The sequence below is a fragment of the Pelobates fuscus genome, chromosome 6 (assembly GCF_036172605.1).
Source record: "Pelobates fuscus isolate aPelFus1 chromosome 6, aPelFus1.pri, whole genome shotgun sequence".
NCBI lineage: Eukaryota > Metazoa > Chordata > Amphibia > Anura > Pelobatidae > Pelobates > Pelobates fuscus.
Window position 1 is genome coordinate 233,794,245 of NC_086322.1, and position 27,877 is coordinate 233,822,121.

General features: G+C 45.0%; 1 protein-coding gene across 1 annotated transcript in view; it reads right to left on the reverse strand.

Annotated features, from left to right (window-relative positions):
• Nucleotides 1-787: 787 nt before the first annotated feature.
• The window catches only part of SKAP1 (src kinase associated phosphoprotein 1), a 480,903-nt gene continuing 453,813 nt past the window's right edge, over nt 788-27,877 (reverse strand). Inside the window, exon 12 of the mRNA XM_063458887.1 lies at nt 788-1,040. Within this exon, the coding sequence (XP_063314957.1) occupies nt 945-1,040 (96 nt within the window). The 3' untranslated portion in view covers nt 788-944. The remainder of the gene's footprint in view (nt 1,041-27,877) is intronic.

Consider the following 27,877-nt stretch of genomic DNA (forward strand, 5'->3'; position numbering starts at 1 on the left):
TAGACACTTTAATGCTTGCAATATCTAGTTCGTAGTAGACATTTGGATGAGAGGACAGACCAGGTTACCTTCTTGACCACTATAGGCACCCAGACCACTTCAGCTCAATGAAGTAGTCTGGGTGTCAGGTCCATCTAGTGTTAACTCTGCAGCTGTAAACATAGCAGTTTATTACTAGACAGCCTCTAGTGGCTGTCTCACTGAAAATCACAGTGAGAAGACGCTGGACGTCCATAGGAAAGCATTGAGAAACGCTTTCCTTTGGACTGTTTGAATGTGCGCGGCTCTTGCCTCGCATGCGCATTCGGTGCTGAGAAAGGTAAGTGTTTAACCCCTTTAGCCCCAGCTTGGAGTGGGACCCCGAGGGTGGGGTGGAACCTAAAGACCCAATAGTGCCAGAAAAACAAGTTTGTTTTCCTGGCACATAGTGGTCCTTTAACCCCTAAAGGACACATGACATGTCTGACATGTCATGATTCCCTTTTATTCCAGAAGTTTGGTCCTTAAGGGGTTAAGAAAGAGATAACAGTTTCCCAGCTGTCTACTTCCCAACAGTAGTATTCTCTGGACTAGAATGGGAATTTATTTTCTGTGTAATACCTTTGCACCGTATACCGAATTAATCCTCATTTCATGACTTTTATTCAAGTTTTGCTGCTGCTGAAAAATGTAACCTTATGGAAAAATTCTAGGTGTGGAGGGTTTACTGATGGTAGTTTGCCATCTAGTGGTAAGTATGAATGACTTCAAAGCTGTGACATGGATGGCTTTTGAATATTGCAGTTATTTTATTTTTTAAATGCGCATAATCACACACTAAACATGTATTGTATATTGCATTTTTTATTTTTTTTTAAATCTCTCTACATTTAACTTCTCACATGAACAAATTGCTCTTACAACGCAAGACAATATGGAATCGGTAGTCAAAATCTTCTTCATATTCACTCTAGCTCAAAGGCTGTTGTCAGGTAGTCTTTTGGTACAATACCAACGGCGCCATCCAGTTCTCCGACCCACCAGCCGTAAGCATTATATTCCTGAGAAGAAGAAACATAGTGATTAATGATATTTTTTTTTTTAATGTATTTTATTGGAGGATAGTGATCATATGAAGTCATTTATTATTACATATTTGTTTGGTTGATTTCTGTTATCATTATGAATTTAAAAAAATAACCAAATGGCACTGATCGAAAGTTTACATACACTTGAATCTTTGGCATCGTTAAAGACACATAAGGTGACACACACACAGTTTAAATGGCAATGAAAAGTACATTTTCCACACCTGTGGGTTTTTAAATTGCAATTAGTGTCTGTGTATAAATAGTCAATGAGTTTGTTAGCTCTCACGTGGATGCACTGAGCAGGCTAGATACTGAGCCATGGGGAGTAGAAAAGAACTGTCAAAAGACCTGTGTAATGGAACTTTATAAAGATGGGAAAGGATGTAAAAAGATATTCAAAGTCTTGAAAGTGCTAGTCAGTACTATTCAATCACTTATTAAGAAGTGGAAAATTCAGGGGTCTCTTGATACCAAGCCAAGGTTAGGTAGACCAAGAGAGAGTTCAGCCACAACTGCCCGAAGAATTATTCAGGATACTAAGAAAAACCCACAGGTAACCTCAGGAGAAGTACAGGCTGCTCTGGAAAAAGGTGTGGTTGTTTCAAGTATACAACGTCACAACCATAAGCGCTATGTTTGGAGAGGGGTCAACAAGGCCTATAGTGAAAAGGATTACCATCCCCACTGTGAAGCATGATGGTAGCTCACTGATGTTTTGGAGGGAGGTGAGCTCTAAAGGCACAGGGAAAAATTTGATGGCATGATGAATGCAGCATGTTATCAGAAAATACTGGCTGACAATTTGCATTCTTCTGGCCAGGGCGGGCTGGGCCGGGGGCCAGGGAAGCAATTGCCCCCCAAGCCGCCTTAAATTCTTTTAAGACCGGCCGCTGCAGGGCCGGTCCTAATGCTGCAGCCACCTGAGCGCTCTGTTAAAAGACTCAGGCGGCTGCAGCTGCATCTCTCCTCCCCTCCCCTGTAGCGTGGCGGAGCTGCTCTCTGGTCCGCGGTGCCCGGCCGGAGTGATAGGAAGATGCACACTCAGTGTGCACTTCCTGTCAGTCCGGCCGGGTACAGGAAACATAAACTCCGCACGGAACAGGAGTTTCTGTTTCCTGTACCCGTCCGGACTGACAGGAAGTGCACACTGAGTGTGCACCTTCCTATCATTCCGGCCAGGCACCGCGGACCGGAGAGGAGCTCGGCAACGCTACAGGGGAGGGGGAGTGGGAGTAACTGAAGGAGGGGGAGTAAGAAGAAAAACGGGGGAGCAAAAAGAACAAGGGGGGGGAGTAAGAAGAACACAAGGAGGAGGGGGAGAGTAAGGGTGAGGAGATGAGGAGAAGGGGGGAACTGAGAAGAACACAGGGAGGGGGAGGTGAGGAGAACATATGGAGGGTGGGTGAGTGTGAGAAGAGACCGCTAGGGGAGGGTGGGGGAGAAGAGAGACCACTAAGGGGCAGGGGAGAGCTCTAAGGGACAGCTCTATAGGACAGGGGGCAAGACAGGGAGCTCTTTCACACTACGCGCACACACACACAATGCATCCCTATACATACACAGAAACACACAATGCATCCCTACACACAGAAACACAACATGCTTCCCTTACACACAGAGAAACACACAATGCAACCCTCACACACACATGAAAACACACACACACACACTGTTTTTTTACATGCACACAGAAACACAATGCATCTCTTACACACACTCGATGCACACACATACAGACACACACATTGCATCCCTTATGCATACAAACACAGATTCACGCAATGCATCCCTTACACACAACCAGAAACACATAATACATCCCTTATACACAAATACACACTGCTTCCACCTACACAAACTGGTATCCCTATACACTACATACCATAAGCACACATATTAGATCCTCTACAATAACACATCCCCTACACACTCCACTCCCTGTGAGCAAACTCATGAGTGGGCCTTGTGGGCATACTCGCCGTCAGGCCCTGGGGCCCAGACCTTGAGCTGTGTAAGGGGCCCCCAAACAATGGAGCTGCTTCCAATTCTCCCAGAACATTGAATTTTGTGACCACAGTTGCAAACAGCCTCCAGAGATCCTGTTCTACACCAGACCAGTGAAGCCAAACTGCAGCCCATCATCATCCTCATCTGGTTGTAAGTAGGCAATCTAGTATATTATTAGTGACAGTAATCTATAATTTAAAGGGACACTATAGTCCCCACAACCACTTCAGCTTAATTAAGTGGTTCTGGTGTCTATTACCGGTCCCTGCAGGCGTTTTAATGTAAACACACAGTGTGCAGCACTGGCGTTAGTTCATATGGTAGATCATATGGGTGGGGCATTGTGATGTTACATGGGGGGGCGGCAAATTCAGCTGTTCCCCATGCAGCCACAGGTGCCGCTGTGCTGGGAGATTGTGATTACTCTTCACTTCCTTCCAGCCTACAGAGCAGCGCATGGGAGAGAGAGAGAGGAGGAGGCATGATTTAATCTTACAACAAATCCAGTAAGCAAATCTTTATAAATTTGGGGGGGATCAGCTCTGTTTCCACAGTTTATTGGTGTTTACTCTGATGTCTGTATTAATATTGAGGGATTTCTAAGTAGTAACATCAGTGTGTGCCAGCAGGGCCAGCCGTTGGGGTGTGCAAGCTGTGCGGTCACGCAGGGTGCCATGACAACAGAGGCGCCCGGCGGCCAAAACAGCTCACAAGTTGGGGACACCAGCATATTCAATTTAAACGATTCGCTTGTGGTCCACTGGTGCGCACCAGCAGTAGGTGCAGTCAGATCATATCCTCTCCCTCGTGGTTCCGGCGCTCAGTTAGAGAGTCAGAGCACAGGCTCAGAGATTCTCAGCCTGCGCTCTGACAACATTGAAAGTCAGAGCTGTGAAGGAGCGGGTATGGCAAAGAGCTACTGATTAGCATAACGTCAATATCCGTTATAAAACCAGGAAAAGCTGGGCATTGATGGTGAACTGATTTGGTGGTGCAATGGGCCACTTGACTGGTTTTGCCCCCCAGGCCTAAGGCTGCCAGCCCTCCCCTGCTTCTGGCTGTGCATGGGACACACTTGGACTTTCCAGCATGACAATGACCCTAAGCACAAGGTCAAGTTGGCCCTCCAGTAGTGAAGGTTCTGGAGTGGCCATCACAGTCTCCTAACCTTAATATCATCTAGCCACTCTGGGAAGACTGCATGCTGACATTGATTCTAAAGGGGGCAATACACAGTATTAAATATCCTAAGGGTATGCAGGCTTTTGAACAGGGGCCATTTCATTTTATTCTCTGTTGCCATGTTTTGTTTTAGGATTGTGACATTCTGTGACGTACAGTTGTGCTCAAAAGTTTGCTTACCCTTGGAGAATTGGTAATATATGTACCATTTTTAAAGAAAACACGAGTGAGATAACCTACAGTTGCATATGAATCCCATAAGAAATTTAAAAAAAGTGTTTTGCCTGCTCACTCGTGTTTTCTTTAAAAATGGTACATATATTACCAATTCTCCAAGGGTAAGCAAACTTTTGAGCACAACTGTACGTTGTTTGCTCAGCACTAGCCATTGTATTACAGCAGTGTATCTCTCACCAATGTGTGCTATTATATCAGCATGTTTATCACTATCCTGGAAAATAATAGTCCTGCCAGATGTAGGGAAAATTGGTACACAAGATTTGCACCATGGAAAAAAATCACTAGACAGCCTGAGCTTGTCACAGTGCATTCTGGGCATTGCAGTTTGGCGATTCCCGTGTTACAGATAGTAAAGTTTTACACTATGCCCGCACAATGCTGCAGTTGAACACAGAGAGCAAGTATGGTTGGCATAAAAAAAGGGCAGGAGCTACAAAGTCATTGGAACCCAGTACTCTGCTTTCATGCTAGACAACTATGAAAACAAACTCACACCAGCATAGGTGAGCGCAAAAAAAAGGGACATAATTTTAGTTTACATTTTTATGTGTTGGTAGTTATATAGGTGACAATGTGATGCCATTTTGAAAGGGGTATATGAGCCATACTGATTTATCATATACCAGGGTTTAACAAATTTGCTTTGAATCTAGTAGCCACACGAAGTTAGCAGCCAGGCTTTTTTGCAACAAAAATACTATTTTTAAAGTGACACTGTCATCACCAGAACCACTACAGAATCATGTAGTGTGTCGGTGTGTGTCTGTGTGTGTATCTGACACACAAATACACACACCTCGACACACAGTGTGCATCTCTCTGTGTGTGTGTGTGTGTGTGTGTATCTATATGTGTGTCAAGGTGTGTGTATCTGTGTTCGTATGTGCCGTTGTGTGTCAAGGTGTATGTATCTGACACACAGATACACATACACACACATATACACAGTGACACATACACACAAATTCACACACATTGGCAGATACACAAACTGACACATGTACATATGTTTAACTTACCTTTTTTCTACCTTCAGTGCTGCAGGCTGCTGGCTAACGATGGTGTGCCAGGTCAGCAGCTACTCACTCCCCGCTGTTCTGCTCTCTCTATCTCTCTCTCCAGCCGGCGCGTTCTGTCTGGGAGGAAGTGCTGTCACTTCCTCCCAGCATCCCATACAACAAGGGTCCGGTCACGGTCTTGGACGCCCGCGGCGCCTAACCGACACCCTGTTTAGCAATACCCATTGGGTGGCCCTAAATGCTTGGGCCACCCGATGGGCAAATCGCAGCGGAACCCCAATTTTGTTCTTGCAAAACGCTGATCTAAGGAAAGCTGCTGCTTAAGCTTTAGTAGTGGAAGTGGCACCCAGCAGACCCAAAGTAGAAAGTGGAACTGTTCATTAAATGGTTTGGCCACTCACAAAAGCCATTCATTACTGGTCAATAAAAGCTCTTCTGTGATTCGAAATCAATCTAGATTACAAGGTAATTGTAACGGACCGTTTCAGCATAAAAGGGAATAAAATCCGTTTAGGCGATAATCCCCTTTTTGAGAGACAGGCACAGCTACTGCAGAACACCAAACTCCCGAACTGGATACAAGATAACACTCCAAACTGGAACAGCTGAACAGGAAAAGCATACAATCCGCTTACACTCCTGGCAGTCAGCTTACAATCCAATTCCCCCCAAGAACGAGACGACACTTCATTTTGAGGGTTAAACAGGAACTCTGGACTGGCTCATCCAGCCTGGCTTTTATTTCCAACTCACACATACAGGCCACACCCAGGGGGAGGCATAAAAGAACCAATGACATAGATGTTACCTCCCACACATCCCCTCCCCTTAGTGTGACACATAATCCCATTATGCATACAGTTTAAAATATACTTTTACACAACTTTCCTAACTCTAAAACCATACATCACATTCACAAAAAAATAAATATCCACAATCAATCCATTCAGGGGAACAACATATTAAAAAATGGCATGGATCAGACCAGGGGTTCAAAAGTTAGTAAAGTATCTTTTAAAACCCCTAGCTTTCCAGCTCAGACTGTTTTTTACAGAGCCTTCTCTGTGCTGGAGAAGTAATCTAATTATCTCCAGCACAGAGACAGACTCCATTAACCACATGGTTACAGAAAGACATAAAACACTTTAAAATACAGAAAGTTACTTTTTATCCATAACACACAGACATTTCACATATCCCCAGATAGCTGGGATCTGAGCGCACAAAACTACCGAATAGCACGCAGATCCTATTCACACAGTACAATTGCCATGGAGCTAAAGTCTTTCCCATAGTCTTTCATTATATGAATAGGCTCCATGGTATAGCTATCTGGGGTATCACATTCCCATAAAGTCTGGTCCATAGTCCAAAGGCAAGAGGCGGGCAATCAGCCCCCTCCAAGCGGCGAGGTCGGTTTCGCCACAGTAATGATGTAGGTGGAATTACAACTCTGGCAGCGAAGAGGTTAAACTCCATAACGCTGCACATACTGATTCCAGGCACCATAACCACTTGAAAACACTGAAGAGGTCACTGTGCTAGAAGTAACCCTTTTAGCTTAAACTTGCAGCTGTTAAACAATTAAATTAATTTCTGACTAGTCACAATGAAGGAAATGTATTGAAGCAAAACAAATGCTATTTTAGGTGGAAAAGTGCAGAAACATTAGACTAGTTTCCACGGTGAATGCTCTTTATTTAACACTTTGTGCCGTGTTATCCAATTTTACATGATGCCAAATATTATTGTAAATTGCCAAACTATGTTTGCAATGGAGAAAGGTAACTTAAAAAAAACACTTCAGGCACCACAACAACATCATCATCTCCTCAATGACGTTGTTGTGGTGTCTGGAGGTCCTGGGCTGTCAGGTGTTTTAGGTAGAAAAACACATAACTAATAATCTTTAGAAATAAATGCGATAGGTATACTGAAATCTATAATAATAATAGTTAATTATTACTTGCCCAAATTCACCCATCAGAGATGAGGACATTGGTTTTGTTATAAAAGATTGAACTAGGAAGAAAAATCTAAATACCTGGATTATGTACTCAAAACTTTCATTTGTATTTTCACTGGCATTTTGCCAAAAGCACCGTAATAGACACTTACTATTAACTATCTATTAACACTTACTATAGTTTCTCTGATTAATTCGTTGTCATTTCTGCTACTACATGCTTCCTGTGCCAAGCAATGAGATTTCATACCTTGTAACATACACTAATTGGTATAGATATATAGGCGGTCACTACAGTTGTAAAGTCAACAGATCTAATAATAGACAGCAGTGACACAGTCAAGGATTCCCAGGCCAAGTGACTATAGAAAACACAACAGAAAAAACAGAGTGTACCGCGCCCAATCTAATTATATAAAATTATACATACAGTAATCCTTTTTTAATAATGCAATATCGTAAACCCCCCAAAAATAGAGGAAAAAAACAGACAAAATAATAGCGCAACACTGTATGGTGTGTCCACAATAAGTAACAATAGATGACTCAAATTCAGATGTCAATACACTCACATTTGCTAGAGCTAAGTCAGAGCTTTGCTGGTATGCACGTAGACGGTATAATCCCCATCAAGGATATACTGTGATCTTGGTGATGTTGAAACTCTCCACAGGTATGCAGTATGTAGAATATGTAGGTTTAAATGAGAGAAAAACAAACTCCAATAGTGAAGTACTTAAAAGTAGGGGGGGCGGGGCCTGACTGGCAGGCTGAGCGGATGCATGCAGGGCGAGCTCCTGACCAAAGCTTGCAAATTAAGCTGTTTCCCTCATGCTACCTCAACCATATCACCGCAAAACCAGCCTGACAGCACTGTGGGGACCCAGGAGTCTCGAACCGTACCAGTTTCGGCGCAGTCCTGACCCAGAACACCGGATCCCGGCCTCTTTTGGCCCACAAGCCTGGCTGGCGTCGTAGGCACGGCCGCTCTCCAGACGCCGCATCTTGTACCTCATAGCAGCACTCTCCCGCTCCCCCCCTCTGTACTGGGGAGGGGGGTCATCCCGGTTCCAGGAGACCACACACCGCTTCTCGATAGCGGAAAAAGCTACTGCACGCAGAAACGCCACGCAGCTCACAAAATGGCGGTGCCTACAGCCGAAACCTTCTATACCTCGACCCTGAGCAATCTGGACGACATATTTGCTAAATTCTGGGCGAAACTAGAAGCTAGGCAACAGCAGTTACACACCTCGGAGGCACCGATATCAGCTACACGCACACTTCAGACCACCTTCCATGATGCAACAACAGCTGAATCAGCGGAGAACCCCTCTACCTGCAAGGCGGATGCCCAGGAAACGAGGTACAACTAAGCACCCAAGGCCCAACACCCTGAAGGCACAGCATACACACTGGATATGCCCGTGGTTGGAAGAACTGCTTGGATGTGTTGTGTCACTACACAAGATTAGTATGTACTAATACATCTCTTACGTTTCTGCCTCTGCGGTAACAACATAGGTTTTTCTATGACTCAAGCAGGGACTGAAAGATCATTGGCGAAAACCACAATTTTTCTGTAATGATGTTGTTCAATTGCAGTGGTGCAGGTGGAAGAAAAAAATAAAATGATTATCTTTAGTCTTGGTCAGTTCCTTCACTTGGCGCCTCAACAATGCATCTTGCAGGACTATATTTGTATATACAGGCTATTTGAAGGTGTACCACATTTTTCTTATTTGTTGGTTCTCGTTGACAGAATTGGTGTTGTTCCTGTAGACCTGTAGAATTTTTAATATGGGAGTCAAGCCATAAGAAGGTGCTAATTGAAAATATTGGCATGCAATATGGTGTTTCTATCTGTGGGTTTCCTGTAAAATGTCTAAGTAAGTTGGACCTAGATCTATAGATCATAACATCAAAGAAATCGACCCTTTCAGTGCTGTGGTAGTCGATTACTGGTAGAATCTTGGAATTGATGGAGATCATGGTTCTGCTTCTTTGCTGCTTTAGGATTGTTTTTATTATTATATTTTTATTATTGTGTCCCTGAAGAAGTCTCTTGGAAGACAAAATGCATAGGACCAAAGAATGCAAAACCAACCCCAAAAATGTTTTCAAGTACATTAATTAAAAAAAAAACAAAAAATGAAAGTGTAGGTACACTGAAAACAGAGATGGGTCTGTTAGTCAATGAAGACTAGGAAAAGGCAGAAATTTTAAATAACTATTTTTCTTCAGTATATATTAATGAGGATCCTATGGCAAGAGATATGCAAATGATTGCTGCAACAAACTTGCAGATAACTTGTGATTGGATAACTCGAGACAAGGTGCTACAGCTATTAAAGAAAATTAATGTAAATAAAGCTCCGGTGCATGACCGTATCCACCCACGAGTACTTAAGGAACTAAGTGGGGAAATAAGTGAACCTCTGTATTTAATTTTTCAAGGTTCTTTTGTTTCAGGTATTGTACCGGAGGATTGGAGGAAGGCAGATGTTGTTCCTATATTTAAAAAGGGTTCAAAATCCTTGCCTGGAAATTATAGACCTGTGAGCTTAACTTCTGTGACTGGGAAATTATTTGAACAGCTATTAAGGGATAATATTCAGGAATTAATTGGGAAGAACTGTGTTATTAGCAATAATCAGCATGGTTTTATGAAACATAGGTCATGTCAAACTAACCTAATTGCATTCTACAAAGAAGTAAGTAGAAATATAGATCAGGGTGTTGCAGTGGATGTGATCTACTTGGATTTTGCCAAGGCATTTGATACGGTTCCTCTTCAAACTAAAAGAAATTGGTCTAGATGAATATTCTTGTTCTTGGGTAGAACATTGGCTTAAAGATAGAGTACAACGAGTTGACATAAATGGTAAATTTTCAAGCTGGACAAAAGTGGTGTCCCTCAGGGTTCTGTTTTGGGACCGCTTCTATTTAACATATTTATAAATGATCTTGAAATGGGCATTGAGAGCCAAGTATCAGTGTTTGCAGACGACACAAAACTTTGTAAAGTAATAAAATGTGAGCAGGATATTGCCTTGCTGCAGAGGGATTTGGATAGATTGGGGGACTGGGCACTAAAATGGCAGATGAAATTTAACGTAGAAAAATGCAAAGTTATGCACTTCGGAGTTAAGAATGCACAAGCAATTTACACCCTAAATGGTAGTGAACTAGGGATAACCAAACACGAGAAGGATTTGGGAATTGTTATAGAGAACAAATTAGGTAGCAATATGCAATGTCAATCTGCCGTTGCTAAGGCCAGTAAGGTTTTGTCATGTATAAATAGGGGCATAAATTCACGAGATGAAAATATAATTTTGCCTCTTTATAAATCGCTGGTAAGACCACACCTTGAATATGCTGTGCAATTTTGGGCACCTGTTCTAAAGAAAGATATCATGGCACTAGAAAAAGTGCAGAGACAAGCTACAAAATTGATAAAAGGAAATGAGCATTTTAGTTATGAAGAAAGGTTAAAAAATTTAAATCTCTTTAGTTTGGATATGATAGAGGGGATATGATAACATTATACAAATATATTCGGGGCCAGTACAAACCATTATCTGGAAATCTATTCATAAACAGGGCTATACATAGGGCACAAGGTCACACATTTAGGCTTGAAGAAAGGAGATTTCATCTAAGGCAAAGAAAAGGTTTTTTCACAGTAAGAGCAATAAGGATATGGAATTCTTTGCCTGAAGAGGTTTTGTCAGAGTCTATACAGATGTTTAAACTGCAATTGGATAAATACTTACAAAAACATAACATACAGGGATATAATTTCTAATTAGTGGGGTAATAGCCGCTTGTTCCAAGGAGACATCTGACTGCTATTTTGGGGTCAAGAAGGAATTTTTTCCTAGTTTGTTGCAAAATTGGAAGCGCTTCAGACTGGGTTTTTTGCCTTCTTTTGGATCAACAGCAAAAGCGTATGTGAGGAAGGCTGAACTTGATGGACGCAAGTCTCTTTTCAGCTATGTAACTATATGTAACTATATACATAATAAAGCAGTTTATATTTTCTGACATATCCTGAGTCTGGCTTTCCATACTGTGGTGACATCATCCAAAGTTAAGAGGGAACCCTGGACCAGCCCCCCTAATCATCCCGTTGGAAGGCACCCTAAGGCGATTTCCAAGTCTTCATCTAGTGAGTGCAAATTAATTAAGCACACAGCAACCAACTTCAAACTGTATTACCCTATTGTACTGTTTTACTTTTCTGTAAATTATCAGCTGCATCCTCTGTATTCTGTTTGGTGACATTTGATGTATAGGATCACAGGACTCCCATCTACTAAGACAAGCTACAGCCGTAAGCAGAGCCTGGGTCCCAAGCAGAACATTATCTCCCAGGACTCACAGCTACCAAGACAAGCTACAGCCTTATGCAGAGGTAGCTCTTTTGGATTGTCTACCTAAGATTACCTGTACCACTTTTTTATTCTTCTATTTCTTAGTTTCTCTTTTTACTTCTCTCCCCTGCAATATTACTGAGGCGTAACTAGAAACCACTTGGCCCCTGTACATCAAACCCCCCACCCTCCCCACCCATACGTCTATCGTCCCCCTCCCATGTGTTACCCCCTCACCCCACACAAGCAAACCGATACACATGTGGACACACACACACACACACACAGACATACATACATACACTCTGACTCCCTCTCCTTCCTCCCGCGCGGCTCCCAGTGCTTGCTGGGAGGCAGTGTCCGGGGCAGTCACTTCCTCTCAGCCTCTGACATCATCAGAGGGGGCCCGGTCGCGCTGTTAAAACGCTGACGGGGCCCCCTGGAATTACATAGCATTGTGTGGCCCTAACAGCAGGGCCGGTGCAAGGATTTTTGGGTACATAGGCGAAGATGTATTTTTCCGCCCCCCCCCAAATAACATCTTCACCTATGTGCCTCTTAACCAGACCCTCTCCCCGTCCATTATTGGTCCCCTCCCTTCCCTATCCCTTAGTGTTCTTCTGACAGTCACACACACTCAATGACAAACACACAGACTCACTGATCTGACACACACTCATTCATTGACACACACTCAATGACAAAGATACTCTCACTGATTTGACAGACACTCACACACACTGACAGACACACATATACACTGACACACTCATACACTCACATGCAATACTCATACAATCGCTCAGACGCACACACTCACACACACACAGACACTCACACACACACTCACTCACAGACGCACACACTCACACACACAGACACTCACACACACACTCACTCACAGACTCACAAACACACACATACACTCACTCACACAGATACACACATACACACTCACACTCACAGACACACATACACACTCACACAGATACACACATACACACTCACAGACACATACACACTCACACTCACACACTCACTCACAGACACACACTCAGACACTCACATACATTCACACACAGTCACTCACTGACACACAGACACTCACACACACTCACTCACAGACACTCACTCACAGACACTCACACTCACACACAGACACTCACACTCACTCGCAGACACTCACACTCACTCACAGACACTCACATACATTCACACACACTCACTCACAGACACTCACATACATTCACACACAGTCACTCACTGACACACAGACACACACACTCACTCACAGACACTCACTCACACAGACACTCACTAATTATTTTAATAAACATTTTCCACCCAGCCTCCCTACCTGGTCCAGTGTGGCTGCTGGGCGGCATGCGGCTGTGCTGTGATCAGACGGCGAGGGAGCTCTAATCTCACCGCTCTGCTCCCTCGCGCGCTGTCTGCTGATACTGCGGGAGCCGGAAGATGACGTCATATTCCGGCTCCCGCGGTATCAGCAGACAGCGCGCGAGGGAGCAGAGCGGTGAGATTAGAGTTCCCTTGCCGTCTGATCACAGCACAGCCGCGCCGGGGGTCGAGATGGTGGCCTGGCAGGAGGGAGAGCTTCCCTCCTGCCGGTCACGGAAACCTTGCGCCCCCAGAGCCGGTGCGCCCTAAGGCGGCCGCCTGTGCTGCCTTATGGACGCGCCGGCCCTGCCTAACAGCATGGGCCACCCGATGGACCCCTTCAACGCATTACTCAACTGGCAGGATCTGTGGTCGCAGGGGCCACTTTACTTAATTGTTAACTTTGTTTATTCCATGCTCAACCCTTGTTTTGATAATTATTGGCACAATACTAACAAAATAAACAGTCTTGTTAATTTATGCCCACCATTTATGACCTACCCCTATTTTTGTTAGTTTAGAGTTACTGTGCTGATAGTTATGTACATTTATGTTCACCATTTATGACCTACCCTTATATCTTTAAATCTCAAAAACTTTCTCATCTGTTATTTTTTTTCTTTTCCTCATTAACTGCCATTTTTCACCTCAATATCTGTGTTTCCCCCACCCTTAATTTGCTGTTTGATCTAACCCAGATCCTTTCTTGCAGCGTAGGTCCAAAACAGAACATTAGCTCCCAGGACTCACAGCTACCAAGACAAGCTACAACCTTAAGCACTTTTGGATGGCTTCCCTCCCCAAGTAACTCACTACATTTATACAATAGAAAAGAGAGACAGAGGATATAGGGTGTTGGAAAAAAACAACTCCCCAAGCTCTGAAAGGGTTACAAGAGGTACAGGGGGCTTGACCCCGAAAGCAAATTATAGAAAAAAAGGAGGAATGAGCTAGAAGACCACCAAAATATAAAAATATGAAGGTGAAAAACTGCTCATTCGATAATCTATACCCCTATAGATAAATGTACTTACATGTAGAGGGAGAAAACAAAACAGAAAGGGGAAAGGGGAGAAACAAGGGTACTTGTAACTTTAATAGGACAAAATATACAAATGTTAATTATGCATAAAACTGGCTCTACAAATGGTTAGAGAAAAGGTACCCCTAGAGGGTGTATAGGTGGGTGAGGTAAATACTCACAAATACAAACTAGAGCAGACACAGTAGATAAGTAACGTAGACCAGTCGGTAAAAGGGTCACTGCAAAGATGCAAATATAATGTTGATCTTTACAGGATGATCATACCAGAAACCTGGTCTAAGGGCAAAAGGGGTATTGTATATATGGATAAACAGTATGTCTTGGTAGTAATGGTGCCCCTGGGGGGATTAATGTAGGTACTAGTACAGGCTAAATAATAGATGTAGGCAAAATGGACAGTGAGTCCAGGTGGCTAATTCAGGAGGTATTAATACGCCCACCAGCGCATAGAAAGCATAAACATGGGTGTTACCTGACAAAATCCCCGAGACCATAACATACCCACACCCTAGACAGCCCTAAACTGACTGACTGTCTCCCATAGAAACAGGGGGACCAGGTAAACTACCTGCCATTAAAACCCCGAACTGCCCATAAGAACCTCAAGTGGTCATAGAAAAAGTTGCTACAGGTCGCCTAGTAACGTAGAGAGAAATAAGAAATAAAACAAAAAACAAAAAATATAATAAATAAATTAAGAGATTCAAAGAGAATGCATCGGCATTCTGTAATGCTCGACGCGCGTTTCGGCGTATAGAAACGCCTTTATCAAGAGCTAAAGGGTGTCTGCATACCTGTCCGTGTTAAAAAGGGAGGAACATCCCACCTCTAGGGTCCCGGCCACCAATCACCGTCCTATGCTCCGCCCTAGCTGGGCGCGTCACATTAGCACCTTCCATCCCAACCCAAAGTCCAATCGGAGTACCAGAAGGAAAAGAGAGGGGGGGGGGGAGAGAGGGGGGAAAGGGAAGGGGGCGTGAGTACGCGCCGACCCACGTGGGTGGGCGCCTAATTGGCCTTAATGCATCATTAGACCACCCCTCAGGAAGACGTCATGTTCTCTCCTCCCATTAACTTAATGGGAGGCACGGAGGGGGCGTGGTGGGGGTTCGTGGATACTAGGATCACACGGGACATATTGAGTCCAAACCAGAGTCTAAATGAATGGTTAAAGAGATACTTGTAGAAATAACATACCGGTAAGTACATACATTGTAACCTGATACATCCCCATGAGTTCCCCACCGATCCTAGAGATGACAATAGCTTGGAAGGACATAAGAATACGAAGTATAAATTCTCACATTAAGTTGTGACGAATATAAAGTGTCCTCATATTCACTGGAGATGTAACAGGGGGTGTATACAGAGAGAAAAACATAAATGCACCCGTAGCTCTCTTTATTTATAGAGTGGTTTACTTCAATGAGACATCATAAATGAAGAGATGAATGGAAGTACTAGACTGTATACACATATATTAGAAATGAGGACAGCAGGTAGGATGTTCATTCTATTCCTAAAAGGAAAGTTGAGTACACAGAAAAATATAAAGCGAATATAGCAGTCACTCCTATGAAAAAAAACAAAAAAAACAACAATATAAATAACAAAAAGAATTCCACCTGTGAGAATGGGTCCAAAAATCGGAACCGTCTCACTGGTGGAGATACACCTTTATGGACACTCCAGGGGCTTAACCCCTATTTAGTAGAGAAAAATACAAAATAATCAAAAAGTTGGAATAATCCAAACTGGCTGAGTATAGTACTGGAAAATAGGAATATTGGATATTCAGTGCAGTGTAATTAGGGAGTTAAATAATTAAATGATAGAGCAAAATAGTGAAAGGAGTGCAATCTAGCCTTAGTGGCTCACCTCAAAAGAAGCCCAGTGGTACCCTATTACCTACTTGGCTTAGAAATCGCAACTGACTAGTGACTTTATTAGGCAATATATATGGTCAAGTCTAGTGGCTCTGAGCGTATTAGGTAGGTAAATGTCATTTAACTGACATGGGTGTCTGGGACATGGTCACTGAGCGGAGCCTGATTGGTTTAGGAGTGCCGTGTGGCTAATGATAATGCTAGTGTGATTAGTAGCTTGTAATTGCACATACTACACCACAATGGTTAACCATATCATAAAGACAAACAGGCATAGTGGGACTGCATGTGGCTAATTCCTTGTAGAGTAGGCGTCTAGCATCTATAGGGGATTGATTGTGTCCCTTTAAAAAATGGTGCTAGATGACTGTAACACTAGGCATATAGTAGTTACATACATTAGGTACAAGGAAAACATGCATTATACATAATAAAGGTCCCAGGTTAGTCAGAGGGAATTACCCTTAGCAGAGAAAATATTGTGACCAATTTAGAAGTGAAAAGCAAAGATTAAAGTGACTCTATGTGCAGAACCATACTTAGGATGTTGGTTACCTGCACATAGTAGCCCTAGTGAAGAAAAAGAAGAAGGAATATGAGCCCGACGCGCGTTTCGGTGCTTGCTGTGATGCACCTTCGTCAGGGGCTGACTGGAGACTGATTCCCAGTCTCCTTTTAAATGTATTCAGGTAACAGTATCTTGGAGTCTGTCCAATCAGAAAGCCAATATCGTGCGCATTCTGGCGCCAAACTAACCACGTGATCATTATGCTAATGTGCTAGACAGTGCCAGCCAATCATACTGCTCGTGCTGTGACGTATCTCACAGTGCATATTAACCAGCTGAGTGCCGAGGAGTTCGAATCCGTGTGTATAAGTGTAATATGATACAGTAGTAACTGTAGAAGCTTGAACAGACATAGCTACAGTAACTATACACTTGTATCAAATGATCAGACACACATCGGATCTCGGCTTAACTGAAAGCTATCAGCTGTCCCAATGGAGATGTAGCTAGTTGATTTTCTAAAACATGTATAGTAATGTGGACGCTAAACATGTATAGTAATGTGGACGCTTACTAATTAGAATTGCAGTCTATATTTGTGTTAATAGGAGTGATATTTATCACTTCTTCGTTGTAATATATAGTTAGTAGTACGTGGTCAGTACAAAGATGATGACAAAGATGGAATTAACACTTTAAATGCCCTGAATTCACATAGCTACGATCAGCTAGTGTTCTCAAGTACTCATAGTATAAACCTAAGAGTGAGAACTTATGGGTCCCGTATTCCCCTTGGTCCTGATACCTATTAAAGGGGATTACTGTATTCTTGGCTGAGTGAGAGAGCGCTAGTAGAATTCAGTGTGTGTTAGCTTGAAATTGATATAGCTAGCTCATCTTGGTAGAGTGTCATCCGCTAAGGTGATATCGATGTATACGATCATCTCAGCTAGCATGGTTTATGATATGGCCATGATTTGCTGTAGAAGATAAAGATGGATAGGTGACTATCATGGGGAGCGCTAACCAGTGTGTAGATCTAATTAGTACTATACTTAAAGAGGAGGTTTATTATTATATATAGCCTCAATATATGGTGGAAAGGTGTCCAGAATGCTATACTTTTATAGTACAGACAATCATGTTACCCAAAGAAATGTGGTGCTTCTGGTAGAAAAAAGTAATATACACATATTTACAAATATATACAAATTACACTTTTGATATTAGTGGTTTATATAGCGTGCTTAAAAAATGAAATGGTGGGTCTGAACGAGCATAGAGAGATCATTCAAATAATAATGATGATAGTGGTTACAGATAAACTTAAATTGACCTTAGATGGAATTAGGTTACAAAGTATACAGAATAACTACTAGGGGAGATTTTCCACTCAATTCTAGTATGGTGATAAGTGATATTAAGTGTTCTCAGATAAAGGAGGTATATGAGAAACCTTTGTTTAGTCCGGTTGGGGAGAGGGTTTTCAATGTATAAATCCAGTAACTCTCCCTTTAAAGTAATTTAGTGTCTATGTCACCCTTCCTTGGTCCTAGTTTAATTTTCTCGATACCATTGAAACGTAGACCCTGTGCTGAGCCATCATGTCTCAATTTAAGGTGTCGAGAGATGACTGTATCGATTTGTCTGGAAGGGTTCACAGAATTGACATGTTCGAGGATTCGATTTTTAAATGGTCTAAAGGTCTTCCCCACATATTTGAGGTCACAGCTGCAGGTTAAAAGATAGATTAGTCCTGACGTTTGACAATTAAAGAAGGTATCGACCGCGTGTGTGTGGGTATTTGTAGAGTTCGAAAAAGTTTTTGATTTCTTCCTGATGAATTTACACACTTTTTCCTTTCACTATTTTGCTCTATCATTTAATTATTTAACTCCCTAATTACACTGCACTGAATATCCAATATTCCTATTTTCCAGTACTATACTCAGCCAGTTTGGATTATTCCAACTTTTTGAGTATTTTGTGTTTTTTCTCAACAATAAAAATAAGTATGTACCCACCATATAATATATAAGTACTACATGACATCACATTTATTGTGAACACCAAAAAGACTTCATGACCTTGGCCAATACTAGAGGACAGGGAGAAAAAGAAAGTTAGATGAAACTTCATACATCATAAAATTAAATAACTCATAGGTTTAGAAAGAGACGAGAAAAGTCTCAATTATACAGTATAGGGAGCACTCGAGAAGAACAGGTATAAACATTTTCATAGTCAGATACTGGACAGGGCATACCAACAATCTGTTTCAAATGAAAGGGGAAAAGGAAAAGCCTTAATTTAGACCTTTAGGATATAGAGTATTGAGTTTGTAAATCCATCTGCACTCCCTTTGACGCAAAATTTTGTCAAAGTCCGTCTGTGCTCGCGTTTAACCAACTCGAGACCGCAGAAACGTATATTTTTGGATGAGCCGTCATGGTGTTCTTTGAGATGTCTAGAGATAGGAGTCTCTACGCGGTTTTTAGTGCATCTCACATGTTCTTTAATGCGCTCCTTAAAGGGCCTAAACGTCTTCCCCACGTACATCAGTTTGCAGCTAATCGTGAGGAGATAGACCACCCCTGCTGAGTTGCAATTAAAGAAATGTGCAATCTGAAAGGATTGTTTGCCCTCACTGTCCCTAACCTTCTTGGAATCCCTTAGCATGAATTTACACACTACACATCTTCCACATTGAAAAGTTCCTACGGGCATTTGTCGCCCCAGCCATGAAGTCTGAGGATTCTGTTTATAGGAAAAATGACTGGGGGACAGCATATCACAGAGGTTTTTTTTTTTTTTTTTTTTACATTCTTTATTTTTATTGTGCGGGTGGGGGTACAGAATTTCAACAATTTGCCACAACAGCATATTCAAATGACAATACGTACATGTTAGCATGAGTGAGCGCACATTTTAGTTATTACAGTTTTGACAAGCAGCGAAACTCCAGCCCCTAGTAGCAAAAGTTAAATAGCCTAGGAGAAACGTCTGGCTGGTGTGCCTGAGTGTCTATATGTATATTAACCGTGGATATCTCACAGGATTGTTCCAGCGTGTGTGGGCCCGGCCCGTATGTGCGAGGGGGGTATCCCCTATAATGGGTTCATCTACGTCGATGTTCCTGTGTGTGTACGGGAGCCCTCGCTATAGGCCAATAGGCCCGTTATATGTGAGTGGGCGTCTTGAAGGTTGGTAAAACGTATGGCCGCTTTAAGGGCGGTTTCGCGTATGGTCGCGCGTTAGAGACTATAGGTTAGGAATGGATGCTTGGGCCCTGTCCGGTATTCTAGTGTAGGCTTAGGTAATTACGTGCGTGAGTGGGCGCCTAGCACTGGTAATGTAGTACGCCTCTGGTGATTCCCTTGAGTGCTGTATTGGTATAGAGGCGGGGGGGAGGGGCCGGGTTGTCCGCAGACTAATTCCGCTTGTCAGGAGGATTAAGTGGTTAACAAACCATACAGTAAAGCATAGTGGGAGCCTAATGCCCCAACGGAGAAAAAAAAAGAAACAAAAAATGAACAAAGTTATTTAGCCAAGTATGATGGCGTTAATCACCATGAAGTCAGCTGCCCTTGAAGGAGCAAGCTTGCGGTGGCAACAGTCTGATGCCCATTAGGCTGGTTCCGTGCTGCATGTGGGGGCTGCTGAAATGTTTCTTGCCTTGATTGCTGTTATCTGTTTGGTCCGAGTCAGGTTTCGCTGGTGCTGCGGCGCGGTGTCCCCCCTCGTTGCAGCTGATGTGAGAGAGTCTCTTGAGAGTCCCAGGGTGTCTAGTAGATTGGTTACTTGTTGCAGGGTTTGCACCGAGTAGGTCATGTCTCCCCTTTGTATTTGGAGTATTCTCAGTGATCTCCAACGGTAGCTAATGTCCATTGCTCGATTGGCTTGTGAAGGGTTGCAAGGACTTTCACCACATCATGGTGTCCCCGGTGAGGTCTGCATAAAACGATAGTTTCATGTTTTCAAAGACATAGGGTGAGGCGCCCTTCCTTGCAGCCAGTAGCAGCATTTTATCTCTGAGAGAGTGGAAGCGAACCACCACATCCCTAGACGCTAGTGCTGGGGCTCCTCTCGGCTTCGGTATGCGAAACACCCCTTCAAAGGTAATGGTTTGTGCTTGCTTGGGCTGTAATAGGGATTCCACCAACCTTCTCATAAGGTGCAGGAGCTCTCCGTTAGGTGAATCCTCGGGAATTCCGCGCACCTTGACGTTAGTGCGGCGCCTGGCGTCTTCAGTTTGCGCAAAGCGTTGTTCCAGGGTGGCTTGCTGCTTCTTTAGGGCCTGTACTTCCACTTCTAGTGCCCTTATCGACTTTGTGTGGCTATCTGATGCCGTCTCCACAGTGGTCAGTCTGCCAACCAGGCCGTTTTTTGGAGGTCGGCTAGCATGTCTCTCAGCACTGCTGCCGTCACAGGCATTGGTTGTGTGCCCTGTGGGGTCCTTAGGAGCTGCTGTGAAGAAATGACTATTTGTTCGGTATTTTTTTGGCATATTTCTTGCTTTCCTGTGTATTTTCATTCGGCAGATGGGACTGCCGAACAAAGACCACCCCTGGCTCACTTAACTTCAAAGCCGGCATCACTTTCACCCTCTATGTGTGCGGTCAGCGTTCGTACTACCGAACGCCACGTGGCAGAGAAAACCGCGGCCATCTTTTTTTCGTCAAACAAAGGCAGCGGGACTTGGTCGTCGAGTGTCTGGAACTAAAATCAGACACTCGACTTCCCAAACACCGGTCTCAATCATACGAACGCTGGAACTATTGATACCGATTAGCTAGAAGAGCGCTATTCGGTACAAATATGCACACGAATGAGGGGAACAATCGCTGCTAGGAGCCAGGGGAATTCATTCGGTACTTTTATTCGTTTTTTCCCTTTTTCTAAAGTGACCGGCAAAACCACACGAACCTCTGGAACTATTTTGGGCAGCCCGCCCACAGTGAACCGGTCACAAAGGACTTCCATACTTTTTGCGAACCCCTGAACCGATCTGGGTGAAATTTGGATATGTTGGTCACCCAGATCGGGGCTATCAGGGGACATAGGATTTGTGGGGATACCCCAGGTATAAAGGGGTGTTCCAGAAATTGGGGAAAACAGTGAATTTTCAGCCTGGAGATAATTAGGTTGTTACTATATCAGACCTGATTATCTCCAGGACTAGCGGAGGGAACTGCCTGTTTGTATTGGGTGTGTTTTATATTTTTACTGTTCAGGATTGGATAAATGTTACTCCTCCCTGTGGGATGTCCCCTTGCATGGGGACCTGCATAAAAAGCCATGTATGTGAATAAACGTTAGTTCTACTTGTATCCTGATCCTGGACTCTGACTGTTATTTGGAATTCGTATGCTTTACCAAGGGAATTATCTTGGGAAGCTGTTATATTTCGTATGGACTTCGTTTCCTGTAACTGCCGAACAGAACTCTCACTTTCTTAGACTCTGACATTTCGGGAGGAAACTACCGAAAGCGGTTTGGCTAAACTTGGTTTCCTTACAACTGGTGGCAGCGGTGGGATTCGAATCCCGAATGGACATTGCAAACCAAGCAAGGGAATGAATGGCTCAGCAGTACCAGCTACTTAAAAGAACCACACTAAAGGATTTACTGGAAGCTCGAGGCAGAGTGGCAAGTAACAAGACAAAAGCCACGTTAATTGCAGAATTAATACAGAGCGACAGTACCAGTAATACAGAGATGGATCAAGAGGAAGAAAACGTGATGCAAAAGGACATCCGATGGATGCTCAGTCTATTGGGACCCAGCCCAACTACAGAGGCGGTTCTGCAGGTCATGGCACAAGCCAGACAATCGCAAAAAGAGCGAGAGGACCGGGACAGACCGTCACAGGGAGATTTACTACACTCCCCGGGAAGTACTGGGGAAATACCAAAGAAGGTAAATTATGCAGCCTTTAAATCTTTTAATGACAATGAGATGGAAATTGACAGTTACTTGCAAGACTTTGAACGCCAATGTGCACTGGAGGGATTAGACTCCGCAAAATGGGCTGCAGTCATTAGCAGTAAATTGTCAGGTAGAGCAGCCGAGGCGCTGCGAGCAGTACCTGAGGGGGACATACACAATTATGAAAAAGTAAAAGACATTTTGTTGGCCAGATATGCTGTAACTCCGGAGGCATACCGGAAAAAGTTTAGAGAGCTGAGGAAGACTGGGAAAGATTCCCATACAGAATGGGCTTTTCGGCTACAACGGGCGGCCCGCAATTGGATGAAGGGCTGCCAAGCAACCACCCTGGAGGATGCGTTGCAGCTAATGTTACTGGAGCAATTTTTTAATCACTCTGCAGAGGACATAAAGGACTGGGTTAAAGATAGAAAACCAAAAACTGTGGAAGAAGCGGCCAGGCTAGCGGATGAGTACCAGGATAACAGGAGGAAGGAGCAAGGGGTGAGCAGACCATCTTTTAAGCCTAATTACACGGCTCCAACAACCCCTACCCCTCCTAGACCCTACATGAATAACCCCTCACCGAACCCAGCAAACACACCTCGACCCCCTGCAGTGTGCCATTATTGCAAGCAACCAGGACATTATAAGAATCAGTGCCCTCGCTTAAACCGGGGAAGCTGGGAAAGGCAACCCCCACAACAACCCAGGGCAGCTGCCCATTGTGTGCAACAAGAAGGCACAACCCAGGTCCCTAACCAAGAAGAACAGTGGAGTGTGTTACACGAGGTCAACCCAGTTCAAGCTGGGGGTGACAACCGGGACCACCACCGCCAATGGATTACCGTGGATGGCGTGGGGGCCCGGGCGCTGAGAGACTCTGGGGCTACTTTGACTGTGGTGCAACCTCACACGATCAGAGCACAAGCTCGCACCGGACGCACAGTCGCTGTGAGGGTGGCTGGGGGCGCTATCCACAAACTGCCCACCGCTAATATCCTTGTCGATTGGGGTTCTGGGTCCAAACAGCTGGAGGTTGGGATTATGCAAGAACTGCCCGCCGAGGTTTTGTTGGGGAATGATGTGGGATGCTTAACCTCTCAACTAGCCCGAGACACCCCTGCCGAGGCATACCCGGTTACCACCCGAGCTCAAGCCAGACTGGAAGCTCCGCTGCACTCTGAGGAAAACCAGGTAAGAGTCGACATACCCCCCTTACCCGATCCCCCCTTTCCTTTCTGGGATACCCCCCAGGGGTTTGGACAAGAGCAGCGTACCGATCCCACATTAGAAGGTTATAGGAAGGCAGCGGCCGTTACCCCAGGGAACAACCCGCACGAAAAGTTTGAGTGGTATAAGGGGTTGCTGTATAGAGTGACCGAGGGGGTGGGACAGGGGGCCACCCAGGTCATCAAAAGACAGTTAATTGTACCCCGTAAATTCCGGGCTGAGTTGTTAAAACTCAGTCATGACATTCCCCTAGCAGGACATTTAGGGGTCAAAAAGACAAGGGACAGGTTAACCCAAACATTCTTCTGGCCCAGGGTCACTCAGGACCTCAAGTATTATTGCAGGACGTGCGACGTCTGCCAAAGGGTAGGGAAAAGGGGAGACCTTCGGAAGGCCAAACTCCACCCATTGCCCATTATAGAACAGCCCTTTCACCGAGTAGCGGTGGATTTAATAGGACCCCTCAGCCGACCCAGCCAGTCGGGCAAAAAGTTCATACTAACGGTAGTCGACTACGCCACTCGATACCCGGAGGCAGTCGCCCTCACCAATATAGAGGCAGAGACCGTGGCAGAGGCCCTTATTCAGATATTCACCCGAGTGGGTTTCCCGCAGGAGATCCTTTCCGATCGGGGAACCCAGTTCTCGGCTACCCTGACACAACAATTGTGGCAGAGCTGTGGAGTGAAACCCCTGTTCAGCGCCCCGTATCATCCCCAGACTAACGGGCTCTGTGAACGTTTCAATGGCACTCTAAAACAGATGCTAAAAACCTTTACAGAGTCCCACAAGAATTGGGAAAAATTCCTTCTCCACCTTCTGTTTGCCTACCGGGAGGTGCCCCAGGCCTCCACTGGGTTTTCCCCCTTCGAACTCCTGTACGGGAGAAAAGTTCGGGGCCCACTGGAGCTCGTACGGGAACACTGGGAGGGCAACACAGATGAGGGGGGAGTCCCTATCGTCCAGTATGTTCTGGAGTTCCGGGACCGTCTGCGGGCTCTCACCGAATCGGTTAGGGAGAACCTGCAGACGGCCCAGGAAGACCAGAGGAAATGGTACGATAGGGGAGCCCAAGATAGGGTACTGGACTTAGGGCAGAAGGTATTAGCTCTGAGACCAGTTAAAAAGGATAAGCTACAAGCAGCCTGGCAGGGACCCTTTAAGGTAGTAGAACGGGTTAGCGAGACTACCTACATCGTGAGCAAATGCTCAGATGAAAGGCTGACCAAAGCCTTCCATGTGAACATGCTCAAACCATATTTTGAGAGAACAGAGGATGTGGGCGCCGTGTGTGCCCCCGCCACAGAGGATAGTGAAGGACTACCCCTCCATGATTTACTAGACACCGCCCCCTGTACTATTGACCAAGTAAGCTTGGGTCAAAATTTAAACCCCATAGAGAAGGGTGAGGCTACTCAACTGCTGCAGGAATACCGAGAGATGTTCTCAGCCACCCCAGGCTATACCTCCGCTGCGGTACACCGCGTGGAAACCCAGGGAGAGACGCCACTGCGGCAACAACCATATCGGATCCCGGAAGCAGTGCGTGAGAGTATGCTCACTGAGTTAAGGGATATGTTACAACTAGGGGTAATAGAACCCTCTCAAAGCCCTTGGGCCTCCCCGGTAGTACTAGTACCGAAGCGCGACGGCACCACACGCTTCTGTGTAGACTATCGGAGGCTTAACGATCGTACCATAACAGACGCCTACCCCATGCCCAGAATAGATGAGCTCTTAGACCGTATGGCGGGGGGGGAACTACTTGACTACCCTGGACCTGTGCAAAGGTTATTGGCAGATCCCCTTGGAGCCTGCGGCCATCCCCAAGTCGGCATTCGTCACCCCTTTCGGGCTATACCAATTCAAGGTTATGCCCTTTGGGATGAAGAATGCCCCGGCTACGTTTCAGAGGATGGCCGATAGGAGGGGTTTCAGGACTTCGCATGCGCGTATCTAGATGATATTGCCGTCTACAGCCGCACATGGGGAGACCATCCGGGTCATGTGTCCAGGGTACTCAAACGAATCCACCTCGCAGGGCTCACATTGAAACCCGACAAATGTCACGTAGGCCTGGCCGAGGTACAGTATCTCGGCCACCGGGTGGGCTCCGGTAGACAGCGTCCAGAGCCAGCTAAGGTAGAGGCCATAGCTAATTGGCCCCAGCCCCGGACCAAAACCCAGGTACTAGCCTTCTTAGGGACGGCCGGTTATTATAGAAAGTTTGTCCCAGAGTACAGCGCCCTGGCCAAACCCCTCACCGACCTTGCCAAAAAGGCCCTTCCCAAACAGGTCTCCTGGACCCCAGAGTGCACGGACCGTTCCAGAAGCTTAAAGCTGCATTGAGTGAGGCTCCTGTGTTGGCAGCACCCGACTACACTAAACAATTTCTTGTACACACAGATGCCTCCATGTTTGGGCTGGGAGCCGTGCTAAGCCAAGTGGGAACAGACGGCATGGAACACCCGGTGGCATACCTCAGCCGTAAACTTTTACCCCGAGAAGTCAGCTATGCCACCGTAGAAAAAGAATGCTTGGCCCTCGTGTGGGCACTCAAGAAGCTTCAGCCCTATTTGTATGGGCGGGCATTTACTCTTATGACTGACCACAACCCCCTGGTATGGCTTAACCGGGTAGCTGGGGACAATCCCAGGCTATTACGGTGGAGCCTGGCCCTTCAACCTTATAATTTTACTATGCAGTACCGGCCCGGCAAACAAAATGGTAATGCGGATGGCCTGTCACGCCAGACCGAACTGGACTCCTAAACATCGACTTTTCTCGGACATCCCCAAGCCAACCCGACAGGGTCTAGGCGGGTATGCCGACCTATGGACTTATAGGGGAGCAGTGTGAAGAAATGACTATTTGTTCGGTATTTTTTTGGCATATTTCTTGCTTTCCTGTGTATTTTCATTCGGCAGATGGGACTGCCGAACAAAGACCACCCCTGGCTCACTTAACTTCAAAGCCGGCATCACTTTCACCCTCTATGTGTGCGGTCAGCGTTCGTACTACCGAACGCCACGTGGCAGAGAAAACCGCGGCCATCTTTTTTTCGTCAAACAAAGGCAGCGGGACTTGGTCGTCGAGTGTCTGGAACTAAAATCGGACACTCGACTTCCCAAACACCGGTCTCAATCATACGAACGCTGGAACTATTGATACCGATTAGCTAGAAGAGCGCTATTCGGTACAAATATGCACACGAATGAGGGGAACAATCGCTGCTAGGAGCCAGGGGAATTCATTCGGTACTTTTATTCGTTTTTTCCCTTTTTCTAAAGTGACCGGCAAAACCACACGAACCTCTGGAACTATTTTGGGCAGCCCGCCCACAGTGAACCGGTCACAAAGGACTTCCATACTTTTTGCGAACCCCTGAACCGATCTGGGTGAAATTTGGATATGTTGGTCACCCAGATCGGGGCTATCAGGGGACATAGGATTTGTGGGGATACCCCAGGTATAAAGGGGTGTTCCAGAAATTGGGGAAAACAGTGAATTTTCAGCCTGGAGATAATTAGGTTGTTACTATATCAGACCTGATTATCTCCAGGACTAGGGGAGGGAACTGCCTGTTTGTATTGGGTGTGTTTTATATTTTTACTGTTCAGGATTGGATAAATGTTACTCCTCCCTGTGGGATGTCCCCTTGCATGGGGACCTGCATAAAAAGCCATGTATGTGAATAAACGTTAGTTCTACTTGTATCCTGATCCTGGACTCTGACTGTTATTTGGAATTCGTATGCTTTACCAAGGGAATTATCTTGGGAAGCTGTTATATTTCGTATGGACTTCGTTTCCTGTAACTGCCGAACAGAACTCTCACTTTCTTAGACTCTGACATTTCGGGAGGAAACTACCGAAAGCGGTTTGGCTAAACTTGGTTTCCTTACAGCTGTGATGGAAGAATTAGGTCCGCCGCGCCTCTGCACTGTAGCATCTCCTCGGAGGAGTCAGTGTTGTCGTCTGAGTCGGCGGCCATCTTGGGGCCATAAGCACCCTGCG